We start from the raw sequence: 20,496 nt of genomic DNA, 5'->3' as shown, positions 1-20,496 counted from the left end.
CTGGCTTCTGTGTAAAGAATGGACTCTAGAGAAACAAGAATGGATAAAGGGAGAACAATTGGTAGCTATAAAGCAAGTGCAATGGGCCAGGTGACAGATGATAGTGGTTTGGAATAAAGTCTTAGATATTGAAATAGTGTTGTGTTCAGCTTTGAAATATATTTTGGAGTTACAGCCAATGGATGCTGTGGATGGATTGAATATAAAATAAGGAAAATAAGAATCAATGATGATTCTCATGCTCATAAGCACAGTATAGAATATCATTTATTTAGATGGTAAAGACTGGGAGGAATGAGTTTTGGAGGGAAGATCAGGAATTCAGGTCAGGACATGTTTAGTTTTAGATGCCTTTTAGACATCTACATGGAGATGGGAGGTAGGCAGTTGGATATAAGAGTCGGGGATTTTTGAGAGAAGTCCAGTCTGGATATAGAAATTTGGAAATCATCAAGGTATAAATGGCATTTAAAGTCAACAGAATAGATGAGATGACTAAGATACATAGATAGTGTGGGTAGCAAGAGAAGGAGTTCAAATATTGAGCTCTGGGGCATTGTAATATTTAAGTATAGGAGAGGAGAATGAATCAGCAAAAAAAAAAAAAAAAAAGTAAAACTATGGAGATGTAGTCAGGAGTAGCCAATAAGGCAGGGAAAAAAACAGGAAAGCATGGTAGGTTGGAGGATAAGTTAAGAAGATGTTTCAAAGAGGAGTGAATGATCAACCTTGTCCAATGCTAATAAATAAGATGACTAAATATCCTTAGTTTCCCAAGACAATCCTAGTTTATACCTATTGTATAGGAATAATTGTTAACAATACCATTTTTCACTCTTAGAAGTGTTCTGATTTAGATGTTAAGAGGATGTTAAGGTCAACATGAGGATTGAGAATCGGTTATTGGATATGGTAACATAGAAATCATTGGCAATCTTAATGAAAGCAGTTTCAGTGAAGCAAATTTCATTGGATGTTGGGGATGAAAGATTGGAGCATTTTCAAGGGAAAGAGAGGAGACAGTGTAAGGTACAAACTATAGGCAACTGTTTGGAGGATTTTTACAGTGAGGGGTCAGAGAAATTGTGAAGTAGTTATGGAATTATATGGGTAAAGAGGAAGTTTTGGTTTTTTCAGGGTAGGAGGTAGTATAACATGTTTACATATTAGTGAGACTATTCCAGTGGAGAGGAAAAATTTTTTAAAGAGCAGTTTTAGGTTTATAGGAAAATTGAGAAGGGACTGAGATATCCCATATGCCTTCTATCCCCAAATATGCATAACCTCACCCATTGTCAACATTCCCCACAACAGTGTTACATCTATTACAATTGATGAACCTACATTGACTCATGATTATCACCCAAACTCCACTGTTAATATTAGGGTTCACTCTTGATGTATACAGCCTAAGGGTTTGGACAAAAATATAATGACATGTATCCATCATTAAATTATCAGAGTAGTTTACTCTAAAATTCCTCTGTGCTTGACCTATTCATCTCTCCCTTCCCCCAATCTATGGGCACCAATCTTATTGTGCCCATAGTTTTGCATTTTCCAGATGTCATATAGTTGTAAAGAAACAGTATTTAGCCTTTTCAGATTTGTTTCTTTAACTTAGTAATGGTCATTTAAATTTCTTCCATGTCTTTTTATAGCCTGATTGCCCATTTCTTTTTGAGCACTGTATAACATTCCATTGTCTGGATGTACCATAGTATATTTATCTATTCACTTACCAAAGGCCATCTTGAATATTTCCAACTTGGGCAGTTGTTTTCCAATTATGAATAAAGCTGCTGGCCAATCCATGTGCAGGTTTTACTGTGGACATAAGTTTTCAAGTTGTTTGGGTAAATATCAAGGAAAGCAATTGTTGAATTGTATACTAAGGATGTTTAATTTTGTAAAAATCTTCTAAACTGGCTTTTGAATTGGCTGTACCATTTTGAATTCCTATCAGCAATAAATGAGATTTCTTGCTGCTTCATATTCTCCCCAGCATTTGGTATTTTAAGAGTTTTGGATTTTGGCTATTTTTATAGTTGTGGGTTAGTATCTCATTGTTTTAATTTGAATTTATCTAATCACATGTGATATGAAGCATCTTTTCATATGCTTATTTGCAATCTGTATGTCTTCTTAGGTGAAGTATCTATTAAGATCTTTGGCCTATATTTTAATCATTTTGTTTGTTTTTTTATTGTTGAGTTTTGAGTTCTTTGTATGTTTTATGTAACAGTCCTTTTTCAGATGTGATTTTTGCAAACATTTTCTCCCATTCTGTGTCTTCTATCTTTTGACAGTGTCTTCCACAGAGAATTATTTAATTTTAATTTTAATGAAGTCCAGCTTATGAATTTTTAAAAGAAATGTGCTTAGATTTACCTTCCCAATGTTTTTTATTTTTTATTGATATTTATGAGTAGTATTTGTACATATTTATGGTGTGCAAGTAATATCTTGTTACATGCATAGAATGTGTAAGATCAAGTCAGGGTATTTAGGATATCCATTACCTCTAGTATTTATCATTTCTATACATTGAGAACATTTCAAGTCCTCTCTTCTAGCTATTTTGAAATGTATAATACACTGTTATAACTATAGTCACCTCACCCTACTCCACTATTTGAACATTAGAACTTACTCCCTCTATGAAGCTGTGTTTGTACCCATAAACCAGCCTCTGTTCACTATCCCCACACCCTTTTTTCTTTTACGGATCATGCCTTTGGTATCACTTCCTTAAGTCATCACCAAAACCCAGGATCATCCGTTATTTTTTCCTATCTTCTAGTAAATATACAGTATTTTACATTTGAGATTGTGATTTGAGTTAATGTTTTGTAGGGTATAAGGTATTTTTTTGCATATCTAGTTTTTCCAGCATAATTTATTGAAAAGATTATCTTTTCTCCATTGTATTGCTTTTGCTTCTTTCAGTTGACTACATTTATATGGGTATATTTCTGTTGCATTGATTTATTTGTTGTCTGTCCTTTCACCAGTGCCATACTGTCTTTGATTATTGTAGCTTTATAGTAAGTCTCAAAGTCACAAAAACACGAGAGACCTCCATTACTGTATCATCCCCACTTTACTGATGAGAAAACTGAGGATCTGGTTGTAAAGTACCTTGCCCAAGGTCACATAATGAGTAGCAGAGCTGAAGTTCAAACTCAGTTCTCTGTGAGTTCCAAATCTAAGATCTTATGTACATTTGTAATCAGGTAAATATGGTATAGTCAACACTTACCACTTTCCTGGGTTCTTTATGGACACCTGGAAGATATCTGTGTCCAGCAGCTTCTGAACAGAGACACCTAAAGGCCTTCAGCCTCTGACAAGGTAATGAGTGACAGATCTGACATCCACGTCTTCAGACACCGAGAGATTTTTCACTTCCACATACCTTTAAAGGGGTGCTAAGACTTTAGAATTTAGACAACAGTTAAGTCTCCTAGGCTCTGCAGGAGGCCAACAAAGTCCACCTTTGGGAAGTTTCACCAAGCCCAGCTCTGTCTTAATCTCTCCACTTTGTAGTAATTCTTGAAGTCAGTGTTGGTTGACCCTACAGCTTTGTTGATCTCCTTCAGTATTGTGTTGGCTATTCTGGGTCTCTTGCCTTTTTATATAAACTTTAGAATCAGTTTATCAATGTCCACAAAATAACTTGCAAGGATTTTGATTGAAATTGCATTGAATGTATAGATTAAGTTTGGAAGAACTGGTATCTTGACAATATTGAGCCTCTAATCCATGCACATAGATATCTCTCCATTTATTTGCTTTTAAAATTTCTTTCATTAGTGTTTTGTAGATTTACTCATAAAGATCTTGTAAATATTCATCTGGAGTTATTCCTAAGTATTTTGTTTTTAGGTGTTAATTTAAATGTGTCTGGGGGGGGGTTTGCAGTTTTTGGCCAGGGCTGGGTTTGAACCCTCTACATCCAGCATATGGGGCCGGCGCCCCACTCCTTCGAGCCACAGGTGCCACCCTAAATGTGTTTTTAATTATAATTTGTACTTGTTCATTGCTGGTATTTAGGAAAGCCATTTCTTTTATATATTTTTGTTTAGTTTTTAAAATTTTTTATTTTAAATTCTTCTGGATAAATAATATTAGGTTACTAAATCTGAAATGTCCAATTTCAAATCAAAAGTTTAGCTTATTATATCTCAAACAAGAAGCAGTACAATTAGCCAAAGTATATGCCTAGCCTCTCAACATAGTTTTGCCATATTAACATCAGCTTGTTTATGCCACCAGCGAAGAAGCCTGCAGAGTAAGTGGCAATGAAATTGCAAAAGGCATTTTCCACAGCTTATTATGAATTGAATATTTTTCCTTGGAATAAGTGGTCCAAAGTCTGGAAGAAGTGGTAGTCAGTTGGTGCAAGGGCTGATGAATATGGTGGATGACAGAGAGTTTCCAAGTCCAGCTTCTGTAGTTTGAGCAGCATTGTTTATATGACAGCATTGTCTTTTGATGAGCCCATCTCTATTGATCATTGTTTGCTGCTTAATCACAGGCATCCTCATCATGTCATCCAGTTGGTTGCAGTAGACATCCACTGTATTTGATTGACCAGGTTTTATGAAGTTGTACTGGTCAATACCAGCACTGCATGACCAAATAGACACCATTAGCTTTTTTTGAGGAATACTCACTCAGTTTTTGGACTGTATTTTGGCACTTTGTCTTTATCCAACTTTTATGCTGAGCACTTGGGATTATCAAAAAGAATCCATTTTTCATTGCACTTAACAATATGATATAGAAATGTTTTGCCTTTATGACAGCAAAGAAAGGCGGATGCTAATTTAATTCATGCAGAACCAATCTATCTAGTTTTATTACCTTGCTGATTTGTTTCAAATGTCCCAATATTGCTGGCATAGTAACATCAAACCTTGCTGCTATTTTATGCTTAGTTCAGATGGATTCACTTTCAGTACATCTTTCAAGCTCATCATTATCCACCTTGGTCTCAGGTCACCCACATGGCTCCTTTTCAAGATTAAAATCATAAGAAAGAAACTTTGCAAACCGTCAACATACTACACATTCATTAACCACATCCTTCCTCAACACTTTATTGATATTTAGAGCTATGTGTGCTGCATTGTTTTCACAATAGAACTCATATTCAAAAATAACATGAATTTTTGACTTATCCATGGTTTCACAAATTTGTTCTTAAAAAACTTGAAACATAATCATAACTCAAAAAGTGCATTTGAAAGAATGAAAATTCAGCTTCATAATATAAATATAACAAATGTCAAGGTGACCTGGCAGAGATAATAACTGTCAACTCCTTACTTAAGGAAATTGCATATTTCTTACTTAATACCCTAATAATTACATCTTTTATATATTAACTGTGTCTCCGGCAACCTTGTCATAATTACTTATTACTTCTAGAAGTTGTTTTATTTTATTAGTTCTTTCATATTTTCTACATAGATGATCATTTCATATGCAAGCCAAGATCATTTTTATTTTTCCTTCTCAATCAGTATACCTTTGATTTCCTTTTCTTGGTTTTATTGTATTAGCTAGGACTTCCAGTAAAATGTTACAAAGCAGTAGTAATAGGGGACATTCTTGTCTTTTTTACCTAATCTTTGTGGTAAACCTAGTTTCTCACCATTAAGTATGATGTTAGCTTTAGAATTTTATGTAAATGTTCTTTATCAAGTTGAAGAAGTTCTCCTCTATTCCTAGTTTGTTGTGCCAACTTTACTCTTTGGTTTGTGGAGGAAAGTTGCCTTAATACCACCACCGGGTATAGATAAAAGACAGAATTTTCAATAAATTATGTAAATCTACTCAGTGGGTTGTAAGTGGAAATGATGATGTGGGTGAGATTTTCCTGACCAAAGATTTTAAGAAAGAAATGGACTGACTTTACTCTCCTTTATACCATTTTGCTGGCTGGTGCAAACCATGATGAGACTCTATCATGACAAGGTAGGTAGTGATGATGAGTTAATAAGAAACACCAACAAAAAAGTAGTGTGGACTTATTACTTTTTTCTATTTTAAACAGAGAGTCAACATTCCATTAATTTCCAATATTGACTGGCATTGTTGAAATTCAGGATTTTTTCTCCTTGCAAAGCTAATTAGCTCCCTTTACTAGCTCCAATAGTTTTAAACACTGAATTTCAGTGGTTTTCCTGTGATTCTTCAGTTGTTGCGGCCATTTTTTAAATACTTGCACACACACACACACACACATATATATATATATATACACACATACATATATATATATACATATATATATATAATTTTTTTTTTTTTGGTAGAGACAGAATCTCACTTTATCACCATTGGTGGAGTGCTGTGGCATCACACAGCTCACAGCAACCTCCAACTCCTGGGCTTAAGTGATTCTCTTGCCTCAGCCTCCTGAGTAGCTGGGACTACAGGTGCCTGTCACAATGCCCAGCTAGTTTTTTGTTGTAGTTTGGCCAGGGCTGGGTTTTTTTAACCCACTACCCTTAGTATACTGGGCTGGTGCCCTACTCACTGAGCCATAGGTGCTGCCCAATACTTGCATATTTTTATTTTATAAAAATGTATTAGTAGCCAAAATAATGAAAAGCACAAAATCTGTAATCTGTGAAAAATGAAAATTGCTAAAGCAACTACACCAGAGATTTGTCTCACCATTAGAAACTAATCTGTGTCACCTGTTCTGCTATGGCATGCCAGTAAATTAGGAATATGTGAATAAATTCTTTGTTAAAACTCAGAAAATAATGGCTCGGCGCCTGTGGCTCAAGTGGCTAAGGCGCCAGCTACATACATCTAAGGTGGCAGGTTTGAATCCAGCCCCAGCCTGCCAAACAACAATGATGGCTGCAACCAAAAAATAGCCAGGCATTGGGGCGGGTGCCTGTGGTCCCAGCTACTTGGGAGGCTGAGGTAAGAGAATGCTTGAGCCCAGGAGTTGGAGGTTGCTGTGAGCTGTGATGCCACAGCACTCTACCCAGGGGGATAGCTTGAGGCTCTGTCTCAAAAAAAAAAAAAAAGACTCAGAAAATAACTCTTAAGACATGTTTTATTGGTGAGAGAATACCCCAAAGTACAAAGAGAAACATAATCACTGAGAATACAGCAAGCAGTAATTCAAGAGCACCATGCACAATTAAATAACCTTTTGAGGATTATACTATTTCTCCATAAGGAGGAAGTTAATATAGGTCACCCCCAAACAATTACAGTAGAACCTTTGTAAGTTGACCACCCTCAGTGTGTGGTCTATTTTTATTTTCACCACAGTATTATCTTTAAAATCATAAAGCAAATAATAAAAGATTAAAACAAAATACTGAATTTATATTCTGACTGCTAAGCACTATTTACTTCCTCCTAAAATGGATTCCAGTTCAACAGATTGTACCAACCATCATTCAACTTACCAGTGCCTCAACCAGCACATTGGTAACCCTGACTTACCCCTGAAATGTAAATTTCAGAGCCAAATAATCTACAAATACCAAGTCCAAGATACTGAGGCACCTGTGCTCACTCACTCATACCCACTGTTGTCATTCTAATCCCACCCACCTCTGACATGCATGCAGGTGAACTCGCACAAGGGCATATCCCTTGCCTGTGCAGCTCACCTGATACCTTGTCTTTCGCAATCACCATGGTCATGGACCTGTTTTTTGGCCCATTTAGCTTTACTTGCCTCTCTACTGTCCTTAATTTGTCTCAGACAAACCTTTCTGGGACCTCTCTTTTGGTCAAGGTTGAGCCAAACCTTGTGTATTCTTAGAATGTATCCCTTCTCCTATCTGTGAGTTTCAGGGGCTCTACATAGGATTTAAAATTCTCTGAAGTGAGGACCAACTAGGCCAGCATGAGTCTGGTGAACTAACTGGTAAAATTGGCCCAACTGATATCTACTTCCAGTGCAAGGTAAAGATGCTAAGGAATAGATCTCAGCCTGTGTCTATTACAGGGTACATTTGCAGAGCCAGTGGGGAGGCCTGACCCAAGAATATTTTCAGGTCCTATTTGGGGTGGGGTCTACTTCAAGAGAATTCATATTGAGGGTAAGCTAAGACAGGCACAATTACCCTCGCCCATCAACTTCCCTGGTCATTAGGGAAGTAGAGCAGTTCTGATGGCTACACTGGGATTAGGACTCCTATTTGGGCCTATTTCAACACAAACCCTCAACAGTCTGTTATAGCAAAGGCAGGTTTATAAATCATAGAGAAAAGGCTATTTCTAAATGAACTCTATTAATACTGCAGTATGCAGATCCCAATAATAAAGTATAACCTAAAGAGAGGAAAATACCCTTCTCTCCAGTGTAGCTTTAATGTTTTGACCATTACGTAGCTCTGACACTATGAGAAATCTGTATAGGGGATGGGGTTGGAAAAATTTGAGGAAACAGTTGGAGGAGCTTGAATGCCTGGCAGTAAATCTTAAAATCAGAAAGAATAATTAAACTATGAGAAAACAGTAAATATTTTGATTTTGTATGATACTGTCTGATTTTACTGTGTTTTGATTATGTATGATTTCATATGATATTCTATAATGTTGTACAAGAAAGTAAAGTACATGTATGTATCAGTATGGTAGGCCTAGTTCCTTGAATTAACTACCTCCATATATTGACCAGTTTGTTATGGTTCCTTGAGTTGTACTGTAGTAGAAAATAAAAATAGACCGCACACTGAGGGAGAGGGAAGGAGGAAGGGGGATTGGTATGCTCCCATTCCCAGGCACAATGTAAGGATATATGGCACAACTCTTGGGTGCAGGACACAACTACAAGAGGGTCTCTACCTAAAATTTGCAAACATGGTAACCTAGTTGTTTGTAACCTCACATTAACCTGAAAATAAAGAATAAGTTATTTTTCTTAACAAAAAAACCCCCCATATATAAAAGGTTAAAATAGGGCCTTAATCACTTCATCAAATGTTACCCAATAAAATACCATGTTTTCTAAATTAATTGACAACAAATAGATAACAGTTATTGCAAAAAAATCACACAGTAAAACCTGTGGTTTTGTAGAACCACTCCTCCGTCAGTAAATGTCTTGGTATAAAGATCCTAGCACTTCCAGAATTGCCAGAGAAGCTTGTGCTGCTGTGATCTGGAGAACAAAAAGGGGGATTGATGGTTGTACTCGTGGGAGATTAGTTTCAAAACAGATTTTTTAGGGATTAAAGCACAGATAAAGAAAGTCAAGGGGAATAGAATTCATCAGGATGGTGAGTATATTCAGGTGGTACTACTACTATAACAAATTACCACACATGGGGTGGCGTAATACTGGGTATCCTAAAAGCTGCCCCTAAACTCACCATACATAGTGATAATGAAAAATTGTAGTTAAATTTACCTTTATTAAAAAAATTCATAAAGACATTTTACAAAGAGATGACCAACACCTAAAGAATATTTTCCAATTTTTGTAAAATGTAATAAATGTTTTGTAAATAAAGCTATATTTAACTGCAATTTCCCATTTTTCCTATATATGGTGACTGTAAGGGCAATTTTTGGGACATCCTACATAACACAAACTTACTATCTTACAGTTCTGGAAGTTGTAAATCTAAACAGAGTTCCACTACGTTAAAACTGAGGTGTTGGCATTGCTGCTTTTCCTTTGGAGCTTCTAGGAGAGAAGCTGTATTTTCCAAGTTCTGGAGACAAGCTGCATTCTTTGGATCATAGTTCCCTTCCTTCTTCAAAGCCAACAATGGCCTATGTTGTTGTCTCATGGTGTTTCATTGAAATAGACTCTTCTGCCTCCCTCTCCCACATCTGAAGTACACTTGTAGTTACATTGGCCAGGATAATCCAGCATAATCTTATGTTAAGTTCTGCTGATTAGGAACCTTAATCCATTTTAAACCTTAATTGTCCTTTGCCAGGTAACATAACATGTTACATGGTTGGCAGAAAGGACATGGACATCATTGGGTAGAGTTACCTGCCAAACACAAAGAAGTGGCTGTGTAACTGAGTTTCAAAATGGATAGCACACAACATCATCAACTATGAGACTAACCACATTACTCTGTCCCATGCAACAGGCTAGAGAGGAGGGGCTTAAGAGTAGAGGATGTGAGGATGAAAAGCGAAGATTCCAAAATAATCAAGTTTCTGTCTTAGAGAAATGAATGCAAGCACAGGGGATACTGGGTTCCCCTGAGAATGGCTGGCAAATTAAGACATGTGATATGGCAGGTGGCTGAAAGCCAAGCTGATGGGAATCCCTGCTACATTTCCAGACAACCAAATATCAGGAGGACTTGAATGTGCCTTTTAAGAGAAGATGTGACATAGAATGAAGAGAAATCAGGACCAAACCAACCCTACCTGGTGCCTGACACTTGGCTATTGGGCAGCAGAGAGAAAGGACTGTGATCCTGACAGGGAAAGGCCCTCATTTGTGAGCAACTGGTGACAGCACAATGCCAATTAATGAGAAAAAGCAGCCTAGCAGAATGAATGGCTCTTGGTGTAGACCAATGGTTAGTTCCCTAGGGTTAGCGGTCAGGTCTAGGCAGTGGTGGGGCCTTTCTGTGAGCTCCCACCCAGTTCACTTAAGAGCAGGTGTACCTTCCTCTCCTGCTTGGCTCGGAAGCAGTGACACAAAAGCAAGGGAGGGCCACCATAGAGCTCTAGAGCAAACCTGGCCCAAGACCCCCTTTCCCCTCTGAGCCTGCAGTCCTCACACCCTTCCCCCATAGCGTCCATGAAAGAAGATGAGCTGGCCAGGAAGTGGGGAGGACAGCCAGTCAGAGTGTGGGGTGCATACATATCAAGGGGCAGCTTGGTATCCATCCGCTGTTCCTCCAGCACTGCAGTTCCCAGCCCCCGATCCTGCCCCCGCCTCCCATCCCCCGCCCCCCGCCGCCCGCAGGTCCCTGAATTGTAGCAACACCAGAAATGTGGTGGTGGTCGCCACATTAGGGTCCGCAGGGTCCTACTGAGGCAGCCTGGTGCCAGCCCACCCCTCAGGCTGGGGCTCCTGGTGGCCCCGCCCACCTCTGGTCGGAACTACGGTGGGCCCGGGAGGGGGCGTCGAGCACTTCGCGCCGTATCCCTCCGCCCCCCTTCCCGACACCCTCGAGGCGAGCGGTTCTTGCCGCATCCTGCGTAGCCCCTGCCCAGTTTGCTGCAGCGGCGGGCGTGGGGGGCGGGCTGCCTCTTTGCAATTCTGATCGCACGGAAGGCGGTGGGAATCCGGGCGAGTGAGCAGCCAGAGCAGAGCAGAGACCCAGCAGAGGAGAGGAGAGGAGAGGAGGGGAGGCCGACGACCTGGGCCCTGAGCCTGGGAAGGCAAGTGAGGGTGTGTTGGGGGGTGCGTGGGTGGTCCCCCTCTGTTGACCAGCTGGCAGCCTGTACCCCAGACCCTGGCAGCCCGGCAAGGAGGAGGCGACTCGGTTGGAGCCCGTCCCCGAGGAAGGTGTGCAGTGCCCGGGAACTGGGACCCCTGGAGATGAGGGGGAGGTGGCCACTACAGGCTGGGTCAAGGATGGAGGGGGTGGCCAGAGCGGCACCATCAGGTAGTCTGTAGGTGAACCGCGCTGACCACTTCCCAGCCAGCTCTCCAGGTGCCCGTGCGCCGCCCTCACCGGTGTCTGCCCCCAGTGAGGGCTGTGGGGGGAGGCTGCTGCAGAAGGAATGGCGAAGTGGGAGATGGGCTGGGGGGTGCCCGGGAAGGCCGCTGGGGACAGGGGCTGTGTAGAGCCCTTTGCCCAGCCGGCGGGCGGTGGGTGGCGTTTGTTACTCCAGCCCTGATTCCCGTAAGGTGCTCGTTGGGCCCCGCGTCCGGGGTGCTGTGCCTTCCCACAGGCTCCAAGTTGATGTCAAAGTCTCCTGTCTGCGCGGTAGGTCTGGCATATTCTGACAGGCTACAGTGAGCATCTGTAGAAGAGAGGCTTGAGAAAAAGGAGGATTTCGAAAATGGCCTGGATTTCTGGAGGTGTGTAGGGTTTGGGGGGCAGGCATCAGGCACTGACTGGAGACCCAAATCGGGGTGGGGTGACTTCGACCAGAGCAGGTCTGGCATCCAGAAACACTGCTCATCTTCCCCTGTCTAACAGCCTTCCAGGCACTTCCCCCACCTTCCTTCCCAACCCTGGCCAGGTGAGGGCAAAAAAAGATGGGCTATGGAGGTGGGGGTGATGAGAGTCATATTTGCAAATACCACTTCACAACCTGCTTTCTAGAATATTCAACACCAGCACCCTTCCCCCATTTTATGCTGCGCAGAGCAAGGGGATATAGTGCACCTAGTGGTGAATCCTCAGAACTGGAGAAGGGAGTAATGGGAAGACTATGACGTCAAGAGAAGGAGTTGTTATCTCTGGCAGACTGCAACAGGGCCTCAATGAGAAGAGAATATTCCACCAGCAGGACCCTGAATGTTGAAAGACAGATAATATGGGGACTTCTGTCCTTGGCATTGGTCTGTCTCAACTGCTTAAGTGCTCAACTGCTGCTCTTATTTCCTAACTGTCTTACCTTTTCGTGTGTTTGTCATTCATAGGCCTGCTTTAAGGCTGGTCAGTTCTGCAAGAAAGGAAAAGAGGAGGACACTGGCTCAAACCTCTGGAGTTTGGTGAGAAAGGGGGCAATGTAGGGGATAGCTACAGAGGAAGAGCTACTCTCTGTTAGATTTGTGTACTGCCACAGCATCCCTTGTCTAATTTTTTCAGGAAACACTAGGATTATTGAGGTAGGTGTAGATTGGGCTATGATGGGAGGAGAAGACCTGAGAACAGGAACCACTGGACAGATTGGACCCTTGAATGGAAGACGGATATTTGTCTCAGGGCCAACATGTGTGCTTCTCTTCACAGCAGTGAGACTCTATTTTTTCCTATGTGTTTACTTGTCTGTAGGAACCCTTGCTGTTGATTGTGGGGCTTAGTACCACTTGAACAAGGAAAGGAGGGGGAAATTTCACCACATCAGTGAAGGTTGGTATGAGAGTGGGTACACTTTGGGTGGGGTATTGAAGACCACCACTGGTCTGGGACTGACCAGAGTCCAGTCTGGGGACTCCTCAGTCCCTCCCATATCTAACACGCTTTCCTACATCCCTGTACCTGTTTTGTAGCAGGCAGCTGGGTCTGAGAAACTGTCTCATAACCCAACTGTCGCATTCAGCTCAATACCAGTCTCTGTGTAAGTCTCTGCACGGTTGATACGACTGGAAGAGATTCAAAGCCCCATTTCATTCTCTCTTCCCAGATCCACCTCTAGTGGCAGCTTTGGTGGTGCTGGGGTTGCTGCTGACTACCACCCTCAACAAGTCTACACCTAACCAGGAACCATCCATCTTCCCCCAGCTTGCTTGTACCTCTTCTGCACTTTGTCTCACCCACTGAGTCTGTGCGTGGGAAGGAGGCTGATTGACTTCTGGAGTGGCGATTGACTCTAACTCTTGTTGCCAAACTCATATCCTAAATTACCAAAAGATTGGTGTATAAAGAAAGAAACCTGTGATACGTCTGTGATCAAGGTTGAGACTGAGGGAGGGCTATTTAACTGGGTTATCTCTGTAACTTAAAACATGACTGGTGCGGAGATTGAGCCTAGTGCTCAGGCCAAACCTGAGAAGAAGGCTGGGGAAGAGGTTGCAGTAGGGGCTGAGGTGGATTGTGAAGTCCCTCTTGTGGTCAGGCCCAAGGTTAGGACCCAAGCCCAGGGAACTACTGGGGCAAGGCCCAAAACTAAGACCAAGGTTATGGCTGTAGTAGGGCCAAAAACTGAGGCAAGTGCAGTAGGTAGGTCGCGTACTAAGAGTAAGGCTAAGACAAAACCTGGGTCACAATTTAAGTCTCGGGGGAATACCCATAACAATGCCTCTCCAGTGGTTAATAATTCTGGGTTGGTTGCTAAAACTAAATGCCTGCCTACAGATAGAGAACTGGTTAATAGGGACACTGAGAGCTTTCACAGAAGGAAGACCCATTCCCAAACTGTTTTTCAGCCTTCTCTTGTGTCAGATGATGATGAGATTAATATGGGGTCCTGGCACTCTCCCATGCCTACCTCCAAACAAGAGGCCTCTTACAATTCTAATTTCAGATGGGTTGACAAATCCTCTGTGAGTTCATGGTTCTGGAATGGAGATGAGGTCACTACAAGATGTCGTTCTAGTAACAGGACAAAGGCCAGAACCAGGACCAGGCACATGGCCAAACAGGGGGCTAATACTATGTCTAGGTGCAAAACTAATCAGGAGCTCTCTATTTTGTCTAGTTCTGGTTCTGAGGATGAGTCTATTAAGGCATCCTTGTTCTGGTCCCAAGAAAACACCAATACTTGGTCTGGGCCCAGGGAAGAGGCCAGTAGGTCCAGGTTTAGGTCCAAAAAAGAAATCTTTGTTGAATCGAGTTCTGGATCTGATCATGAAGACCATATGAAGTCCAGGTTCTGGGCTGGAGAGGAGACCAAATTCAGATCCAAACGCAGAGCCCGAAAAGAGGCCAATACCAGGGCCAGGCACATGGCCAGGCGAGAAGCTTGCATTGATTTCATGTCTGAACCTATAGATGTAATCAAAAAAGAGTCTTGCTTCCAGCCTGAAGAGAACATTAATACCTTTTCAAGGCCCAAAACTAAGAAAGGTGCCAGGGCCAGAGCAATAGCAAAGGAAGAGACCAAAACCAAGGCCCGAGCCAGAGCTAAGCAAGAAGCCAGGTCAGAGGAGGATGTCCTCGTTGGGACTTGGTTCTGGGCTACAGAAGAGTCCAGCATGGTGGATAGGGCCAGTGTCCAGTCCCGTCCACAAATAGAGGATGAATCCCTTGTTGGGAGCTGGTTCTGGACTGAAGAAGATGCTAGTATGGGGACTGGGCCTAGCAGTAACTCCAAGCCAATGGCTAAGGAGGAGTCTTTTGGTGGTTCCTGGCTTGCAGCTGGAGAAGAGACCAGTATGAAAACTGGGACTGAGTCTACCCCTGAATCTGTACTAGCAGCTGATGATGAGGAGGTCATTATTGGTTCCTGGTTTTGGACTGGTGAAGAAATCAACCCAGTGGCTGAGGAGGAGACCATTGTTGGACCTTGGTTCTGGGTCACTGATGAGAACAGTGTAGAATCTGTTGCTGGAGTCAGCTGTGAGTCCAGGCCAAGTTCTGAGGAAGAGGTTATTTGTCCCTGTCTCTGGACTGGAGAAGCAGTTGATGAGACTGGGGTTAGAGAACAGGCCAGGTCAGGAATTGAAGAAGAGACAATTTTTGGTGCCTGGTTTTGGGCTGAAAACCAGACCTATGTAGATTCTGGGGCTGAAGCTAGCTGTGATATCATGCCAGGGCCTGAGGAAGAGGAGCCCATTATTGGGTCTTGGTTCTGGGCTAGAGAAGAAGCTTGTGTAGAGGCTGACATCAACAGCAAGTCTAGCCTGGAGGATGAAGAAGAGACCATTATGTCATCTTGGTTTGGGGCCAGAGAAGAGGTTAATATGAAGTATGGGACTGGTGCCAGTTGCAAATTTATGGCAGGGGCTCAGGAGACTCAAAATAGGTTGTGCTCCTGGGCAGAAGAACCCTATGTGTATCCTGCCAATGGAGAAACCTGGAAGTATAGGCCAGAGGAAGAAGAGGACACTGTCAGTTCATGGTTCTGGTCTAGGAAATACACAAGGCCAGATGCCATTGTAGGGTCCCAGTTATCAGCTGCAGAAGATGGTAGTATAGATGGCACTGGAGAAGAGGCCAAGCTACTGGCTGAAGAGGACACAATGATCAATACCTGGTTCTGGAAAGAAGATGAAGAAGCTATTATAGAGGCTACCAACAGAGAAGAGTCCAGGTCAGAAGCTGAGGAGGATGTTATTTTTGGTTCTTGGTTCTGGGCTGGAAAAGAAGATGGGCTGAAGGCAGAAGCTGACACTGGAGAAGAGGACAGGCTGGTAGTTGAGGAGGAAGGTATTGTTGGATCCTGGTTCTGGGCCAAGGAAGAGACCATTAGAAGAGAGGCTGAAGAGGAAGAAATGATTGTTGGACCCTGGTTATGGGAAGAAGAGGCCAGTCTAGAGGCAGTGACAGGATCCAACTTTGAGTTTAAGTCTGAGACTCAGGAGGAGGAAATCACTGTGGGGTCTTGGTTTTGGGCTGAAGAAGAAGCCAATATAGAGGCTGGGTCTCAGGCACTAGAAAAAACTGGGTTAGGAACTGAAGAGGAGACCATTTTTGGATCTTGGTTTTGGGCTGAAGCAGGGACATGCTGTATGTCTAAGTCAGAGACTAACAAGGAGATTATTGTTGAATCTCAGTTCTGGTCTGAAGACAAGGTCATTAAGGAAACAGAATCTGTGGCCTCCTGGGAGTCCAAGCCAGAAAATGAGAAAGGGACAGCTATTGGGTCTTGGTTTGGAGCTGAAGATGAGATGAATAAGAGAACTGGCAGTGCTACCAACTGTGAGTCTAGGACATTAGCTGCTGATGATGAGGCCATAGTGGGGTCCTGGTTCTGGTCAGGAGATGAGACCCATTTTGAATCAAATCCTAAACCTGTGTTCAGGGCCATTTGTGCATCAAGGTACTCAGTTGAGCAGGAGCCTGATCCTTCACGAAGGCCCCAGACTTGGGAGGAGGTCACTGTTCAGTTCAAGCCTGGTCCATGGGGTAAGGTTGGTTTCTCATCCATAATTCCCTTTAGATTTCCAAAAGAAGCAGCATCTTTATTCTGTGAAATGTTTGGGGGAAAGCCCACACAGGCAGAACTTAACCCTGAAGAGGAAGAGCAGGAATCTAAACTTGAATCTGATCAGCCTGATCCTGAGTTCCCATTTCAGTATGATCCTTCCTACCGGTCAGTCCGGGAAATTCGAGAGCATCTTAGGGCCAAGGAGAGTACAGAGGCTGAGAACTGGTCTTGCAACTGCAGACAGTGTGAGCTTAAAATTGGTTCTGAAGAGTTTGAAGAACTCCTTTTATTAATGGACAAAATTCGTGATCCTTTTATTCATGAAATATCTAAAATTGCAATGGGTATGAGAAGTGCTTCTCAATTTATCCGAGATTTCATTCGAGAAGCTGGTGTTGTCGCACTTATTGAAACCTTGCTCAATTATCCATCCTCCCGAGTTAGAACAAGGTTTTTGGAAAACATGATTCGCATGGCTCCACCTTATCCAAATCTAAACATGATTGAGACATACATATGTCAAGTGTGTGAGGAAACCCTTACTTGTAACTTGGATTCCCCTGAGCAGCTTTCTGGAATAAGGATGATAAGACATCTGACTACTACTACTGACTATCACACACTGGTTGCCAATTATATATCTGGATTTCTCTCCTTATTAGCTATAGGCAATACCAAAACAAAGTTCCATGTTCTGAAAATACTACTGAATTTGTCTGAAAATATTGTAATGACAAAAGTACTACTTAGTAGTGAAACAATGTCAGAATTTATAAACCTCTTTAACAGAGAAGAGACACATGACAATGTTCAAGTTGTTCTTGCAATATTTGAGAATATTGGTAACAATATCAAAAAAGAAGAAGAGTTCACTGATGATTTCAATCTTGCACCACTTATTTCTGCATTCCATGAAGTTGAGAAATTTGCCAAAGAAATGCAAGGCAAAAGAGACAATCAAAATAACCCTCAAGCAGACCAAGAAAATTAGTATGATTAATTACTTGCCTCTGATTGTCCTTGTATTTCTTGAATTCCTTGAGTTATGATCCTTGAGTGATGCTTTGGTTTTCACAGTTGATTCTGTGTTGTCTTGTACATCTTTCATGCTGATAGTAACTTTGCCTAACTAATTGTGTAAGCTAGATCATTTTCCTGATGCCAAATGAATATTATAACTGAAAATACACTTGTTGATCCTTGTCCAGATTGTGATGTTTAGTATTTGAGCTCATAGTGAACTGAGCCATCATTAATAAGCTATCTTTCTGATATTTGTTCTGTACTAGTGTTGTGTTTCAATAAAGTTCAATGCTAAAGTTGGTGGAAATCACCCTTCTTCTATTTATTTTTTAATTAATTTTTTTTTTTTTTGAGACAGAGTCTCTCTCTGTCACCCGGATTAGAGGAAACTCACTGCAACCTCAAACTCCTGGGCTCACATGATTCTTCTACCTTCACTTCCTCAGTAGCTAGCCCTAAGGATGTACACCACCACACCTGGATGATATTTATATTTTAGTAGAAATGGAAGTCTCACTCTTGTTCAGGCTGGTCTCATGCAGTGTTCCTGCCCGAGTCTTCTAAAATACTAGAATTGCAGGTGTGAGACATCACACCTGACCAGAAATAACCTTTCTTGAACTTAAAATTCAGACCCAGAGATAACATGAACACGTACAGAGTTAATGTATAAATAATATGCTCCTAGCAAAAGCTTTTTCTCAGCTTTAAAGCTAAACATTACCACGGACTACAACTTAGGGCACGCTTTGATTAAAAAGGAACTACTTTTAAGTTGGGCTCTTGAATGTCACAAAGAGGTTGGTGATAGATGTACATCTATATAGTAAAGCATGAAGTTTGGGAAAGTTGCTCAGACTGGGGTGAAGTGTTCCATCTGCCTAGAGTGAGTGTGAGGAATATATTGAGGGCTGGGGGATGAGATGTAAGTTTTGAAGAACTGAGAAGTAGAGTTTTGAAGATCAAAGTACAACTATTTCTTTGGATTCAATCTAAAGGGTAAAAGAACAAGATAGGAAATTATAGGGATTTATTGTGGGTTTGGAAAATGATTTAATCATGGTGACCATGGCAAGTGTTAAGGAAATTAAAAGTGATGGTGTATATAGGTTTATAATCGGGAACAGCCCTGATGCTTTCTGTATTTGGTGGTTAAGAGAAGACTGGTTTCATATATGGAAAATAAGATCCCATTTAAAAAAATTGGAGTAAACTGAATTCATGTAAGTGTGTATTGATTAAAGGAAATTCTACAATGATACAAAGTCTATCAAAGGAATATGGAAGCACAAAAGAATACAACTTGAGAAGAACTGGTTTGCTAAATAAAAATACAAATTTAATGGGAGTAAATGGTAAATTATCAAGTTCCTCAGTTCATTCTGCATGCTTTTGTACATTGACAAAGGTTGGAACATATGTTCAGGCAGGAGCAGAAGTCAGGGATAAAGTTGATTTGGGGAGGAAGTCCAACATAGGGGGAAATACGAAGAGTTTTATTTTTCCAGGAAAAGAACTAGCTTCAGGGACCCTATATTTGGTTTGTCTCAAGGTGCTAAGTACTTTTCCCCACCTGATCATAGTATGCTAAGGTTTATAGAAGTAGAGCAAAGTGACAGTTCTGCCTCCTTTCACAAACCAGAAGTGTTAGTAGGGATCATCCCGGCGGTGGACATTGGAATTTAAATGTTTGATTATTGATAGTTTTCAATCAGATCCTGTGTGTACGTGTGTGCGTGTGTGTGTGTGTGCGTGCGCGCGCGCGTTTCCCCTCGTACAAAATCTCTTCATCTCTAAAATCCTCCTGGAGTGTTTGTTCTTCCCCAGTCAGCGCTCCTGCCGAATAAGGCCCAGGCTTAGGGCTGGAAGCTTCCTTCCAGCTGTCCCCTTTCACCAGTCAGGAGCTTCAGGGTCTTCTAGCAAGCAGCTCAACCGCAGGGGCTCAACTGCCATCCTGGAGCAAGGCTGCCTGCCTCAGACAAGCTGACTGCGCGGTCATGTGGGGGGGGGGGCTGAGGATAGGTCATGTGACCAGGCTCTCACTTGGGCCACCAGAAAGGTGCTTTTTCTTACTCAGAGAAAGGACGAAACGACAGACGCTTGAGGATCCACGGACTCAGGTGGGAGGAGCAGCGGGATTTTAAAGTGGGTGGGTGTCTCTCCATGCTGATTTAGCCTGAAAACTAATTTCTCAGGCGCCCAGAACCACAGCATTTGTTGGTAAACAATCCACCTCGAGTGTTTGAGCCGGGTCTGTCTTTTGTCCAGGAGTTCAAGAAGCAGGGAGTCATCCTGCGGGAGGCATTTGTGGAGAAAAGCCGCGGTTGCTATTGGAGAAGTTGGGTGTGAGACCGACCGGCAGATGGCATCTGTGGGAAGTGGTGTCTGAGACTAGGTGGGAGAGCAGGGAATGCCTCAAACCCTTCCGCTGCCTCTTGCCTTCTGAGCACCCGGTGCCCGGTGCTCAGGCTCCTCGCTCAGCTCCTTTTGACTCTGCGTTTCTATGTGCGGGTGCGGGAGGTGGGAGTGTGGGTGGAATTGGCTTCAGGGGAGCCCTGCCAGGAGAAACGGTCAAGTTGACAAGTCGTGCACACCCCTGGCGCTGGATCAGGAAAGGCAGGGGAGTGGGGATGGGAAAGGTGGGCCACAGTGCCACTCTCTCTTCCTCCCACCCAGTCGGCAATCACCCTACTGTCTGCCTTTTTTACTGTCAGTATACAGGGATGTGAATGGCCAAAACCAGCTCAAAATTGGAGAGGAGAGGAGGATACATTTATCTTTTGCTCCAAGGCTCCA

General features: G+C 42.3%; 1 protein-coding gene across 6 annotated transcripts in view; it reads left to right on the top strand.

The window, feature by feature from the left end:
* Window positions 1–17,999, top strand: part of GPRASP1 (G protein-coupled receptor associated sorting protein 1) — a 45,953-nt gene extending 27,954 nt beyond the window's left edge. For 5 of the 6 annotated variants that reach the window (XM_023509045.1, XM_023509042.1, XM_003803514.3 and 2 more), the window contains 4 exons: window positions 11,869–11,998; window positions 12,566–12,637; window positions 12,921–12,998; window positions 13,273–17,999. In XM_023509045.1, the coding sequence (XP_023364813.1) occupies window positions 13,595–17,668 (4,074 nt within the window). In that variant the 5' untranslated portion in view covers window positions 11,869–11,998; window positions 12,566–12,637; window positions 12,921–12,998; window positions 13,273–13,594 and the 3' untranslated portion in view covers window positions 17,669–17,999. The remainder of the gene's footprint in view (window positions 1–11,868; window positions 11,999–12,565; window positions 12,638–12,920; window positions 12,999–13,272) is intronic. The other variant, XM_023509043.1, reaches the window with a different exon arrangement.
* The last annotated feature ends 2,497 nt before the right edge of the window (window positions 18,000–20,496 follow it).

Source organism: Otolemur garnettii, unplaced genomic scaffold (assembly GCF_000181295.1).
Source record: "Otolemur garnettii isolate 467f Iridium unplaced genomic scaffold, OtoGar3 scaffold00319, whole genome shotgun sequence".
Classification (NCBI taxonomy): Eukaryota; Metazoa; Chordata; class Mammalia; order Primates; family Galagidae; genus Otolemur; species Otolemur garnettii.
The sequence above is the reverse complement of the archived record's forward strand: the minus strand, read 5'-3'. Positions and strand labels throughout refer to the sequence as shown.